Source organism: Myotis lucifugus, unplaced genomic scaffold (genome assembly GCF_000147115.1).
Source record: "Myotis lucifugus unplaced genomic scaffold, Myoluc2.0 scaffold_849, whole genome shotgun sequence".
Classification (NCBI taxonomy): Eukaryota; Metazoa; Chordata; class Mammalia; order Chiroptera; family Vespertilionidae; genus Myotis; species Myotis lucifugus.
Genome location: NW_005871897.1, coordinates 122,429 through 136,620, shown reverse-complemented (window position 1 = coordinate 136,620; position 14,192 = coordinate 122,429). Strand labels below are relative to the sequence as shown.

The 14,192-nt window shown below is 42.3% G+C and overlaps 1 protein-coding gene across 1 annotated transcript; it reads left to right on the top strand.

Annotated features, from left to right (window-relative positions):
• Window positions 1–5: 5 nt before the first annotated feature.
• ZKSCAN2 (zinc finger with KRAB and SCAN domains 2) lies at window positions 6–13,850 on the top strand (the record flags this gene model as incomplete). Its single annotated transcript, XM_006106570.2, has 7 exons — window positions 6–92; window positions 2,604–2,781; window positions 4,795–4,886; window positions 5,233–5,359; window positions 7,660–8,334; window positions 10,032–10,523; window positions 12,791–13,850. Coding segments are annotated over 7 exons (2,574 nt in total), but the record flags the coding sequence as incomplete, so codon positions are not given.
• Window positions 13,851–14,192: the final 342 nt, after the last annotated feature.

The following is a 14,192-nucleotide window of genomic DNA, read 5'->3' as shown; positions in this document are numbered from 1 at the left end:
CGCGGGCTCAGCAGCAGTGTCCGCAGAGCGGAGAGGAGGCCGTGGCCCTGGTCATCCACTTGGAGGAAGAGGCTGGGAGACGGAGAGCGCAGGTGAGAGCGTGTTCTCCAAAGGTTCGTGGTTAGAAAGGGGGGTGGGTGAGCCAGGTGTGTGTGGCAGGAAGCGCCATTATGGAAGGACTAGAGGCCTGGTGCACGAATTCGTGCACGGGTGGGGTCCCTCTGGGTGGCCTGCAGGCATTGGGCTGACTCCACGATCCAGACTGCTCCGGCTCATCCCAGCCTTAGCAGCACTGGCCAGTCATGAGCACCCTCCCAAGGGGAGTGGCCTGTGGGATCGGGATGAAGCCAGCTCTCTGACATCCTCCGAGGGGTCCCAGATTGGGAGAGGGCACAGGCCAGGCTGAGGGACCTCACTGGTGCACCATGGGGCTGGGGAAGGACTTGGGAGGGCTCCAGGGCATGTCCGGACCATCTCGCTGAGTCTTGATCAGGGCCCCAGCAGCAAGCTAACCTATCAGTTAGAGCATCTGCCCCCTGGTGGTCAGTGCACATCATAGTGAGCAGTTGAACACCCTTAGCATATCATTAGCATATTACGCTTTGATTGGTTGTTCAGTTCTGCCGTTCGGTCTGTTTGCATACTCTCCTTTTATTATACAGGACTAGAGGCCCAGTGCACAAAAATTTGTGCACTGGGGGGGGGGGGGGGCCCTCAGCCTGGGCTGTGGCCCCTCGCAGTCTGGGAACCCTTGGGGGATGACAACCTGTTGGGTTTAGGCCTGCTCCCCCGGGGGAATTGGGCCTAAAATGGAAAAAAAAAATCCCTCTGGCAGCCCGGCAGCCCTCGGGGGATGTCCACTTGCCAGTGGGGAGCAGGCCTAAGCAGCAGTCAGACATCCTTAGTGCTGCTGAGGAGGCGGGAGAGGCTCCCACCACCACTGCTGTACTGGCAGCCGTCAGCCTGGCTTGTGGCTGAGCAGAGCTCCCCCATGTGGGAGCGCACTGACCACCAGAGGGCAACTCCTGCATTGAGCGTCTGCCCCCTGGTGGTCAGTGTGTGTCATAGTGACCAGTCATTCCCAGTCTTTCTGCTGTTAGGATCAGTTTGCATATTACCCTTTTACTATATAGGATAGAGGCCTGGTGCACGGGTGGGGGTCGGCTGGTTTGCCCTGAAGGGTGTCCCGGATCAGGATGGGGGTCCTGCTTGGGTACCTGGTCAGCCTGGGTGATTGGCTGATGGCTGTTTGCAGCTGGTCACATCCCCTTCAGGGTGGGGGTCCCCACTGGGGTGCCTGGCCAGTCTGGGTGAGGGGCTGAGGGCCGTTTTCAGGCTGGCCAGTGACTGAAGCTCTCAGCCTCTCCTTTTTTTCTTTTTCTTTTTAATTCTGGGATTTATTTACCTTCTATAATTGAAACTTTGTTGCTGTCACTGGAGCTGAGAGCTGGCTCCTGCTTGCTGCAGCTCTGAGGCCACAGCCTGCTGAAAGCAGGTATCTGGGGTTTGTTTAGCTTCTATAATTGAAACTTTGTTGCTTTCGGAGCTCAGAGCCGGGCTGCGGCAGGCGGGGAACCTTGGCTTCCTCCATCACCAGAGCAAGCAAGCCTCCTGCTCGCTTCAGCTGCGTGGCTGCCGGCCACCATCTTTGTTGGCGGTTAATTTGCATATCTTACTGATTAGCCCATGGGAAGCATAGCGAAGGTACGGTCAATTACCCTTTTTGTCTTTTATTAGATAGGATAGTGGTACTAATGAAGGACCTTCAAAGTGAAGCCACTTGAATAGCAAGTAGAACAGAAAGCTTTGCTTGAAATAGGATCTTGCAAATGAAACTAAACCATATTCACCTAAATATTTTGTTTCAAGTCTTTGGCAGTAATGTTTCCCAAAAAAAATTCTATGCGAGAATTTATGCTTCACAGGATTTAACTTTTTCAGCTTGATCCTGAAGAGGACTATTGGGGGTGGGGGGGTGGGGGCGGTAAGGACTTAAGCAGTGATCCCTGGACCCTTTCTAATCCTTCACTGTGCCAGTCCCTGTCTTCTTAGGCCACCTTAACGCCATCATCCGGTCACTCTTTTCCAGTCTACCTGCCAGATCTGCATTTGTCAGTGGCTTGCATGATCTTCTGGTTGTTTTTCAGCAGCCCTTCCATTAACCTCATGAATCTGCAGATTTGCAGTTTCGCTTGCACGGATTTGCATTTGTGTAAAGGTCTGACTGCCAGCGTGTTTCTGTGTCCATCAAGGATAGACATGAGATGTGGAGATTAAGCTTACTAGTATGTTTTCCTTTCACCAGTGAATTTGTGTTCTGATAACTCAATTCTCTGTGAGCCTAGTAGATGTGAGGACTCAAATGATCTCTATTTTAATAACAGGAAGGCGCGTACTTCACACCTGACAGATCTCCCCTCTATGTGTTACTGAAGAGCACTCTCCATTCCCTTATGTCCAGACTTCTGGACAGTTCTATTAACCCACTGACCTTAGAGCCTACACTGGGAATGGACCGCAGTGTCATTCCTTCTCTTGTCGTCTAGCCTTCTTTGCTGTCTTTTTCTCCCTTTTTTTGCTATGGCTTTGGCTTTATTTCCCAGGTTTGCAGCCCTGTGCAGTCAGAGAAACAAGCCCCACGTGGAGCAGTGTGGGGTGTGGCAGACTTTCCGCCAGAGACCCCGCCCAGAGTGGTGTCTCGGGAAGAAGCTGGAAGCCTGCACTCAGGACACCAGGAGCAGCTGACCCCAAAGAGAGAGCAGCGGCCCTTACCCAAGAATGGTAAGAGCTCAGAGATGCCAAGGGCAGACCATGGCAGATTTGTTTTGTAGTCTTAACCTGTGACTTCCTCAGAGTACTGTCCTCTCAATACATATTTGAGAATAAATTGAATATTGGGGAGAAAGACTTCAATAGTTGGGAATATGTGCAGCATAAGTAAAAGGGATCTTAAAGATTGAACCTAGGAAAACTTAGACTTCCCAAGCTGGCCTTGAAGTCTTGCAGTGTTACTTAAGGATCTCCATGGCAATTTTAGTCCTGCCATCTGTATATGTGGATGTGTTCTTGGCTGACTACAAAGAACTTGAAAACTGTTTGGAAAGGGAAATAAGACATTTATTTTCAAAAATTGACTTATAAGTTAGGCACTATGTAATTGGCATATGAGAAGGATAAACATAAGACTTCATAGAGAAGGGGCCACTGATGTTCATAGCTGCCCCAGACATTCACAAATCAAGTCAGACACGAGGAAATGAGCACCCTGTCCTTTGCAGTCCACAGTGATCTCTCCATCCCTGGCAATGTGATGTCAGGCTGAAAGAGAAGAACGGAAAGATCACTGAACCTCCTGTAAAAAGATAGGCTTACATCCTCTCTGCCCCTCCCTCTCTGATCTTGGGCAAGTCATATTAACAGGAGATTAATACATAGAAGTGACAGACAACCTGGGTTCAGAACCCAACTCTGCCATTCTTTATCTGTGGCCTTTGTCAGGTAACTTCTCAAACTTCCATTCTGTCATTTGTAAAAGGAAAATAATAAGGTTGGTGTAGATTAAATGAGGCAGTGTAAGAAAGCCAATACATACTAGTGCTCAGTTAATGTTAGTTTCCTTTCTCCCATAATGGCATGATTATTGTTAAACTTTAAATCTGACTTACACAACTCCTCACCAAAAGACAAGATCCAGTACTGTATACTGTACTTCCTTATCCCTCCCAAAATTCATATTATGATAGAATGCATTGCAAATGTTAATGGTTTCTGAAGTTTCTAGTATGTGTTCATCAGTATCTAAATTCCCTTATCATGTGGATTAAATACTCCCAGTTACTTTAGCTGATAAGCTTAGTACAGTAAATTCATGGTGTTTCTGGATTTTGACATCCCAGAATGATAAGGAATTCCTAAAGTGGAAAGTTTGGTCTGTTGAAGTACTTAGGAGTGTGCAGGATAGAAAATTTGAGGGATAAATATCTCAGGTGAATTCTAAAAGAAGACCTGTGATTTCAGCCATGTGTGTGTCTAAGGGAATAATAAGTTTCCAAGGAAGTAATTTGATTTGCTTCTATAGAAAAGTAGTGTAACAAGCTTTTGAATTCTTGGTCACAGTAATATTTATTCTGGAAGTTTTCCCTGGATAGTCAGTTCATAAGTAGAAGTTAGACTACAGACTTGCTGATTATAAGTTTGTATATCTTCATTCCATCTTTCAAGGGGTGTATTGCCTGTAGTGTCCAGGACCATGTAACTTCTTTAGCTACTGATGGGGATTAACTGATACTAGAGGTTGCAAACAGGTCATGCACATGCCAAGTCAGACTTGTTTTGTTTCACCTACAAAAGTGTTTTTGGTTTGGGGGTTTTGTTTGGTTGGTTGGTTTTAGTTCTCAAGATTAAGACTTTTGATATTTTGCACAAAAGTCCAGATTTCTGACTTCTCTTGAAAAAAATTAGAAGCTTGGCTATCCCGGGTCCATAGTCTCACAAAGAAGCATCATCTGGGACTGAGCATTGCTGTACCCTTTCAATGGGACATGTGCTCTCTCATTCCCCACACGCCTTGCCTGGCCCCTTTCCTGATTGGCTGTATCGGCTTACTCCCTAAAAGCATTGGCATTTGTGAGTCCTGCTTTAAGTTACCATGGTTTCAGGCATAGTTCTGAATTCATGGAGAAAATGATCAGTTTGTATTTGTTGCTTTTTTGTAACATGCTCATTTCTTAAGAGGAGAAGCAGCATGAATTAAAGGGCCAGAGCCCGCACACTAATTGATTCTTTCTGTTACAGCTCGCCCTTCTCCCTGGGTTCCCATTCCTGATGAAGAATGGAACACCATAGATCAGGAAGTAACAACCACGAAACTTCCTGTTGGGTTTCAGGTAAATTGTATTGTCCTCCCTGGACTTCCTTTCTAGGGTATTCAGTCACAATGATTTCCTGGGCCTTCACTGTCCTCAAATTTTTATACTCCAACCAAGAGACCTTTTCCCCCTTGTTCCTTTTTCAGAAAAGATTGGACATTTTTCTGAGTAATGGGGGACACATTGGTGGATCATCTGTCTTATGATTCTTTATAGTATCTTCTGTTTCATTTGGCCCTAATGTACACTTGGTTCCTTGATTTTAATTCTTCTTTAAGGCCCTTCTGTGCTTTATTCAATATTGTTCATCCTTCAAAGACCCGTATGGTTATCTTGGTAGTCATTGCTGTTAGTGTTGTTACAGGGACCAGTGAAAGATGTCCACGTGACGAGAGGTTTTTCCTACAAAAAGAGTGTGCATCAGATTCCGGCTCACGGAGACCTCTACCGGGATATTAGGGAGGAGAATGTTGGGGACATGGTCTCCTTGGGTAAGGATTCTTTCCCTTTTTGGATAAAAGATTTGGGGATTTATAACATATGCATTCTACTGATGATAAAATAGTTATAAATGTTAACACTTTAAAGATTTTCATGGGTTGTCGAATCATTTTTGCAATCTAGCTTACTAGACCTAGTAACCACGTATCCATCTTCTCTTACCTCACTCATTCCTTTGTTCCAGTTTAAAATTTATATGCTTATAATTTAGTGACTAAAACATTGGAGAGGTGTTATATGTGACTGTCATATTTATATTATCTCAATGTAAACTTACACACATCTTCTAAAAACTTCATTCATGAGGTCTCTTAGGGATTTGTTTTTGTTTTACTATAGTAAACCCAACAATTTTCACAGGGCCTGACACATGGGTGGGTGCCCAGCAAATATTTGTTATGTGGATGGAAATCTTATAAATAGAAAAAAAGTAATTTTAATACAATAACCTCAATAGTGTGTTGTGAATTATTTAAATAGCATAAATTTACAGGCACATATCACCACTGAAGTGTCACTTTACAAGCAAACTCTGCTTTAGCAGTAGGACTTCATTCATATGCAAACTACTAGTCAAAGACTACATATAACTAAAATTATAGGCCTAAAACATGCACTAATATACACTAGAGATGCTTTGTGCTATCTCATACGGTAGCCACTAGTCACATATGGCTATTTAAATATATAAAATTAGATAAAGTTAAAAAATTCAGTTCCTCAGTGGCAGTGGCCACATTGAAGGAATTCGGTAGCTGTATTGGACAACACAGTTATAGAACATTTCCATCATAACAAAGTTCCATTGGACAACGCTACATAAAAGTATACATAAAACGCAACACTAAAGTATAGAGATTATAAAATGGAGCATGTCAAACTGAATGAATAAGATAAACCAACAGTTGTTTATATAGAAAGCAATTTTTTTTTTAAAGACCAACTGATGACACATCAGTAACAAAGCACTCTTCCCAAAACAGCGGGCATCCCAGCCCTCCACCTAGTTGTGTACACGATGGATGTTTCCTAATGTTGTCTTGGATCACACAGCATCCAGACCTAGTAAATGCTGAATTAGTCCTTTGTAAACTCTGCAGGAGTGGGATAAGGACTATACTTTAGTACAGATTTAGCCCAGCACCTTCACATATAATCATAAAGACCCAGGCCCAGAGACCCCTGCCCTCATTTTTTATCATAGATTATAAACTAATGGCTCATTATCTAGCCTATACACATATTTTGGCCTTGCACAGCATTTTAAATTTAAATTCAGTTTGTAAATCTGGATTTCCAGTATCTCTTAAAATAGCAAATGCCAAGCACCATGGACCCACAGAATAAGAGAGCTCGTGCTGAACTGCCACCTCATGCCGTTACGTTGCCAGCCTAGTCCTTATAGATGTTGAGCTCATGTTGTCCCTACACTTACTTCTCTCGTGTAAAAATAAAGAGCAAACTTCCATCTCCAGGTTCTTTCAGAAGGTTTGATTTGATGCTGTTTCTCTAGAAGAATTCCCTGAAGCCGCTTTGTGTGTTACCTAGAGAAGAAAACTAAATTTTATTACAAACTTAGTGGGCATTGGACACTTCAGAGATGATCATTCACTTAATATTTTCAGCACTTCTTTGAATAGATGATGATATTCCCTAGGAAACTGAGGTTCAGAGAAATTAAGAAACTTCCCTGATCAAAAAAATAAAGTCAGTGATGGAGCTAGGACACACATTTAAGACAAGTTACTCTCTACAGTATTGTACAATAACATATTCTCAGTTTGCTTCCCGATTCTTACATCACTTTCCTATTTAGCTTGCCACATGTGTCCAGGAATTCTTACTTCTCATTTCTCATAGCCCAGTGTGTGTGTATGTGTGTTTTGTTGGGGTGGGGAGATGTTGGAAGCAGATATAAGCACACTTTATTTTATAAGTAACAAATACTGGTCAGGAGCATACTCTGAACCTAGCACAGCATTAGATACCGTGAGGTAATAAAATACGTTTCTTACCCTTAAAGGTTTTCCTTTAAGAACCAGCTGGGGAAATAAGTGGTACATACATGGGAAGTAAAATCATAGTATGAGTTAGTAGATGATTGTGCCAGAGAACTCATGTACCAGTAACTATAGTGTGCACTGTCATGGTGGAGGAGGACCCTAGAAGAAAGGTGATTGGACAAGATCTTTGAAGGACAGTGGTCCAGGAGAGCATGCTGCAGCAGAAGGTGGGCAGCAGTAATGAATGATCTCTACGTCTAGTATGAAGTATGTTTCTCTCACTATAGGAAGTGCAGTATCTACTTCTAACAAGATAGCCCAGGTGGAGCAAAGAAAGGAGCTATGGATGCATTACTCTAATAAAAGGAATAGTCTACGAAGCAACTGCATCAAGGAAAAGTCAGTTCATGCTGTTCAGATTCCTGCAAGGAATGCAGGGAAGATGCGGAGAGAGCAGCAACAGTGGGGCTTAGAAGATGAAAAGATAGCAGGTGTGCATTGGAGCTATGAGGAAACGAAGACATTTCTCGCAATTCTCAAAGAATCTCGCTTTTATGAAACACTTCAGGCTTGTCCCAGAAATAGTCAGGTGTATGGCGCTGTAGCTGAATGGCTGCGAGAGTGTGGCTTTCTCCGAACTCCGGAACAGTGTCGGACCAAGTTCAAAAGTCTCCAGAAGAGCTACCGAAAAGTGAGAAATGGCCACGTGCTCGAGCCCTGTGCCTTCTTTGAGGACATGGACGCATTGTTGAACCCTGCAGCTCATGTGTCACCCACTGACAAGCCAAAAGAGATTGTGTCTCTCCCTCGACTAAAAAGAATTGGTGTCGGTGCTAAAGAACAGATCAGTCTGATGGAGGAGGAGGAAGCTGCAGAAGAATCTGATAGTGAGGAAACGGGCATCGAATTTATCCGAAAGTCTGAGATGCGTGGTACCCCTGTCTTGTTTCAGAACCTGAGTGGTAAGTATTTTGCTTTTGTTTGGTTTGAAAATGGATGATTGTGGTCTTGTGGGGAAAAGAATAGTCCAGAAGTGACCAGGCCTGAGGAGTGCTGTCATGCACACTTTGCCTCGATCACTGTGACTGGTCGCATAACTAATAGTGTTCTCAGGTGTCTGTTGCTGCCCCCAGTGCAGTTTTAGTATAGCACTGAGTGGCCATGGAGGGTTCTTTTTGAGGTTGGAGCACAGCATGGATTTTGAGTACTTGGGACCTATGGAAGGAAGAGAAATGGAGTCAGAGGGCTCTAAGGATCTAACATTATCTGAGACTTGGTATAAAGCAGTCAAGTGTGTGAGATTGTAGTGATACTATCTAGAATAACCAGTGAAAGAGTGTGTAACTAAAAAAATGAGTAAAAAATGAAATTCTAAAAGAAGACAAGAAAGGAAAGAAAGAGTTAGATGTAAACCCAAATATATCTTCAATTGCAAACTTAAAAAAACTATATGTTGCTTACAAGAGATATGTTTTAAATATAATAACACAGAGACATTGAAATTAAAAGGACAGAAGAAGCTATACCATGCACCATACAAAATAAAACTGGTGTAGTTTGGGTGCTGGGACATGCAGGACTTAACTGCCAGTTAATAACTGTGACAGTAGACACATCATGTGAGTACTTTGAGCTTCAGTTTTCTCATCTGTCCAGTATGACTGAGAATGCCAGGGTTGTTAGTTAAGTGAGATGACATGCATGGAGGCATTCTGCAAATGTTAACATGCAATAAAACATTGCCTGGTATCACTGTTACTAGTAATGTTTCTCTACCTTATGAAAAGTTAAGTTCTCAGAACAGAAAAATAAATCAGGCAGGAGAGCTGGGAGTGTATGTATGCATGACTGTACCTGTTCAAAAGAAATAGCTCTCAGGAAAAAGATTGGAAGATACGTTAAGCATGCACAGGTATTCACCAGTCTGGAAATCCACTGACATAGAGTGGTCTCAAATACAGGAATCCAGTGAGGGACTGGAAGAGACCACCCAGTAAGGTAAGGATAGAAATGACTTTTTCCTGCTTACAAAACACAAAAAGTAGAGTGTACAAACTGTATTCTGACATGTCCTAGAAAATTTTGTTCTGCTATAGAAGCCGGACATCTGCTTGTCTTACAGAACATTTCATCTCTCAAAATAGAGGACTCGGTGACCTCAAAAACTACTCTAATGAACATAATTCTGCTCTTCAAAGAAGACTGGTTAAAAAAGTGATAGGAACTTTGGGGGAAAGTTCCTACTGGGTGTCCCAGACCATTATTCTTAACTTGAAAAGACAGCTAAATCCTTAATCACCAGAGGAGTGTTAGGTTGGGGGACTGCATTTTCACTCTACCAAGTAAACTGAGATTAGTTTATCGATTTCAGTTAAAAATCCTATTGGAATTTTTACTTTATAGATTCATCTGAGAATTGATATCAGTACAACTTGATTCTTCCTATCTCTTCATTTTTTCTAGTTCTTTTATGTCTTAAAATATTATAGATTTTTTTATATAGATCTCATTTTTGGCAAAGCTTATACCAGGCATATCATAGTTCCTGTTGCTACTGTGAATGGGATTTGTTTTCTTTTTACTTCTTATATTTTGTAATTTTGTATAGAAGCTACAAACGCCTTTTCTTATATCTTTGAACTTTATCCTTGAATGGCAGGTGTACACTGGGGCTATGAGGAGACCAAGACTTTTCTTGATATCCTCCTTGAGACTCGGTTTTATGAAGCACTTCAGTCCTGCCATAGGAAGAGCAAATTGTATGGGGTCGTGGCGGAACAGCTGCGGGAATGTGGTTTCCTCCGGACACCAGAACAGTGCAGGACCAAGTTCAAAAGCCTTCAGAAGAGCTACCGCAAAGTGAAAAATGGTCACGTGCTAGAATCCTGTGCTTTCTACAAGGAAATGGATGCCCTGATAAACTCTCGGGCATCTGTCCCCTCCACCAGCACCCCAGAAGAAGTCCCACCACCTTCAAGGCAAGAAAGAGAGGATATTGAGATTGAACCCCGGGAACCTACAGGCTGGGAACTTGAGGAGACCTCACAAGAGGAAATAGTAGAAGATTCTGGCAGCGAGAGAATGAGTGAGGAAGAAATTGAACAAGAGTCAGAATTCCAGGGACCTCCAGGTCTACTGCAAAACCCAAATGGTAAGTATCATCGAAGGGTTGTAGTCTAAAAGAGAGTGTGATTTACTGAAAAATTAGTAGATCTGGTATGTCATTTGGGAGTATTCATTAAATATTTGAGTGTCCTGTGCAGTTTGAGGGACAGGGGATATAGCAAAGTAAAACAGAGTTTGTGTGTTCATGGTGCTTCTATTCAAGGAAGGAGCTTACATTCTAGTGATTCAGTTTTGGGGATTTCAGCCTCAGTTTTTTCTGTATGGATCAAGCAATGTTTTATATCTCCTAAAAATTTTGGGGGGGAGAAAATTTGGAATTGTACATGAGAAAAACTCAGGTGAAGGAGGGTGTCAGTAAGCCCAAAACAGAAACATCTCGGTGATGTGTGATATGCATGAGAAAAAGGACAGGCAGAGACCAAATGAGAGAGAGAGGCTTTATCCTGGTTCTCAGCTCCACCTGGGTATTTCCCACTGACTATTGGAAACCCTTGTGAGCATCTCATCAGACTTAAATTTTCAAAATTAAAATCACCATCCTTCCTACCCCATGGCTCTTCCCTATGTCCTCCTATAGGTCCTCCACACTTAAAACTTCAGAGATATTTTTTATGCCTTCTCTCCCATTATTTACATCCAGGCAGTAACACTTTTTTTTTAACTATTGTAGAACTTCTATCTGTCCCCTCTTTAGTTCCTGTAGCCCATACCCTAGTTCAGTCTTTGTGTCTGTTGGCTAGACTGCTGTAAATGTCTCCAGACCAGTTTTCTCTCTTGGCCTTGTATTAATGTTCCACCAGCCATCCTTAATCTGGGCTCTTATCTTTCTGTCCTTACCTGTTATTATTTCCATTTCAAAACTCTGTGTTAATTCAAAGTAAACATTAGAGAAGGAGGACATTCATACACATGCTCTCTGGTAGTATTATGTTGGAAATTGTAGTATGAAGGCTGAAATTGTTAAGTCCTACCCTGGTTAATAACTCTGGAAACAAAATCCTGTGGTACTATCTCTTGTGAATCTTGTCTTTTAAGTTGAACTCCAGATCTGTCATCAAATTATCAGGCTCTGTCTGAACCAACTACTACTAGGCTATGACTTCCTCCAGATTCCAAAGCAGCATTAGACCCACTCAGAATGCTTCAAAAGAACTGCTAATTGAACAGTGGCATTTCCAGGGCTTTTTACTTGAATTAATGGAATGATTGATGGCTGCCTCCTCCCCACAGCTCATGCCACAGCTGTCCCACTTGGGACGGAGGGATTCCAGCAGTTTCAACTCAATATGTGGAAGTAAAGTAATGTTGAAACTGGCAAGTAGAAACAAGGCAGTATAGCAAAATGCTTATGAACAAAGGTTTGATAATCACCCAACCCTGGCCTAAGTTACACAGCTTTTGAAATATTTATGAATGAAATAATACAGTGTCTGAAGTTTGCTTCAAAATAATCTGGGTAGAGGGGACAGGGAGCATATAGGAATAGAGATGAAACAAAATTGGCAATGAGAGATCATTGTTAAAGCTGGTGCGTGGTTCATGGAAGCTGATTGTATGTACAGTTCTCTACCTTTCTGTATGTTTGAATTTTTCATAGTAAAAAAAGTTAAGTAAAACCACATAATTAAGTGACCAGGACAGAATCAGAACCAGAGCTGTCTGATTCCAAAGCCTGTGTCTCTTCACTATCCAGAGAACTTCTAGAAAAAGCTGTGATCCAAGATGTACCTTGTAGTGAACATAGGCAATAGCTGAAAGAGTAAGGAGAAGATCATTCTAGTTTGGAGAACAGTGAAAACTAAGGTTGAATTAGTGTGGTTTGTATGAGACAGCCAGAAAAACAGTGACAGGAACATTCAAGGAGAAAAAAGAAGTACTCTTGGGTAGGATATGATTAAATATTGATGAACTTAAAAGTCCATTGAGAAATTTGGACTTGATCACTAGAATCTATACACTAGTGTAATATACTGTATTTTAGGATAGAAGTGATACTTTGAAAGCAGGATGAATTAAAGAGGAACTTCGGGGAGATAAGACAAGTTGCTCCCATTTTAATTAGGACATAGATGAGGAGCAATTCAATTCAGAAGACATTTCTGAAGGCCTACTTTGAACTAGGTATTATTAGATGTTCTTAGAACTGAATGAAAATAAGGCATAATGAATCAGGGAAGAGTAAAAGGACCTGAAGCCAGTGAAGTGTACATGGAATCCTAACAGATGAAGCCTTGAAGGCCATGTTTATGTTAATATAGGACTGCTCTGAAATTTTTATTGTCTTTTTTTCAGATTTTGAAATTGGAGGTAATATCAAGGAGGATGCAACACAGGTAATATATAAGGACATGGAGCAGCACAAAACGCTGATAGAAAAGTCTAAAAGAATTATCTCCCAGAATACTGATCCAGGTAAATATTGTAAAAAAGAATGTATCTCAGGAACACAATGGGAAAACCATCAAGGAATCAGACAGGGAAAGCCGATGTCTCAGCCTAGAGATTTAGGGAAAGCTGTAGTGCATCAGAGGCCTTTCATGGGGAAGAGACCCTACAGACTTCTAAAGTATGGAGAAAGCTTTGGAAGGAGTGCTCGTCTTCTGTGCCGGATGACCCACCAGAAGGAAAACTCTTATAAGTGTAGTGTCTGTGGGAAGTGCTTTGTTAGAAGCAGGAGCCTCATCAGACACCAAAGAATCCACACAGGAGAAAAACCTTTTAAATGTCTTGACTGTGGGAAAAGCTTTAATGACTCCTCAAACTTTGGTGCCCATCAGAGAATCCACACAGGAGAGAAGCCCTACAGCTGTGGAGAGTGTGGGAAGTGCTTTAGTCAGAGCTCAAGTCTCATCATACATCAGAGAACTCACACAGGCGAGAAACCCTATCAGTGTGAAGAGTGTGGGAAAAGCTTCACCAACAGTTCTCATTTCAGTGCCCACCGCAGGGTCCACACTGGAGAGAATCCCTACAAATGCATGGATTGTGAAAGGAGTTTCAATAACTGTACACGATTTCGAGAGCATCGGAGAATGCACACTGGAGAAAAGCCCTATGGGTGTGCCCACTGTGGCAAACATTTCAGTAAGGTCTCTGTTCTGACCAAACATCGGGAGGTCCATGTGAGAGAAAAGCTCCTGCCACATCCTCCATCCATGTATTCCCCAGAGAATCCACATAAGGGGAGAACTGATGACTTCAGGAAGACTTTTTGATACGATCTCTTCTGTTCCTCAATGTCCCTTTAGCCATCCTACCCTGATCTCACTCTTGGGATCTTTGATTAGCTATAAAGTAATTCCCAAGATAAGTTTGAGAATTAAATCAAATAAAGACTTGGATCCTGTTCCCACCTCTGCCTCTAACTTGATCAGCTTCTCCTTTAATAAAGGGGAGAACATAAATTGTCTGAGTTCAGAATGGAATTATCTTCAATATGCTGAGGCTACTGCTATGGGATTGCTATGTCCAGCAACATTCAAGATCCTTCCATGTAGGTGAGAGTTGTTTTCAAGGAGATGAAAGATGCTGAAAGGTTTTTTTGTTATCTACCATATGAGATTCTGGATGCAACTTGACCACAGAGTTTCATGCTTGAGTAGAAGTTTCAGGAGTCCTACATCAAGTCCATTTTGGTTTTGAAGATAGCCACAAAGGAGACTGAAGGTTTTATGACTTTCATCAGAAGTCTTTT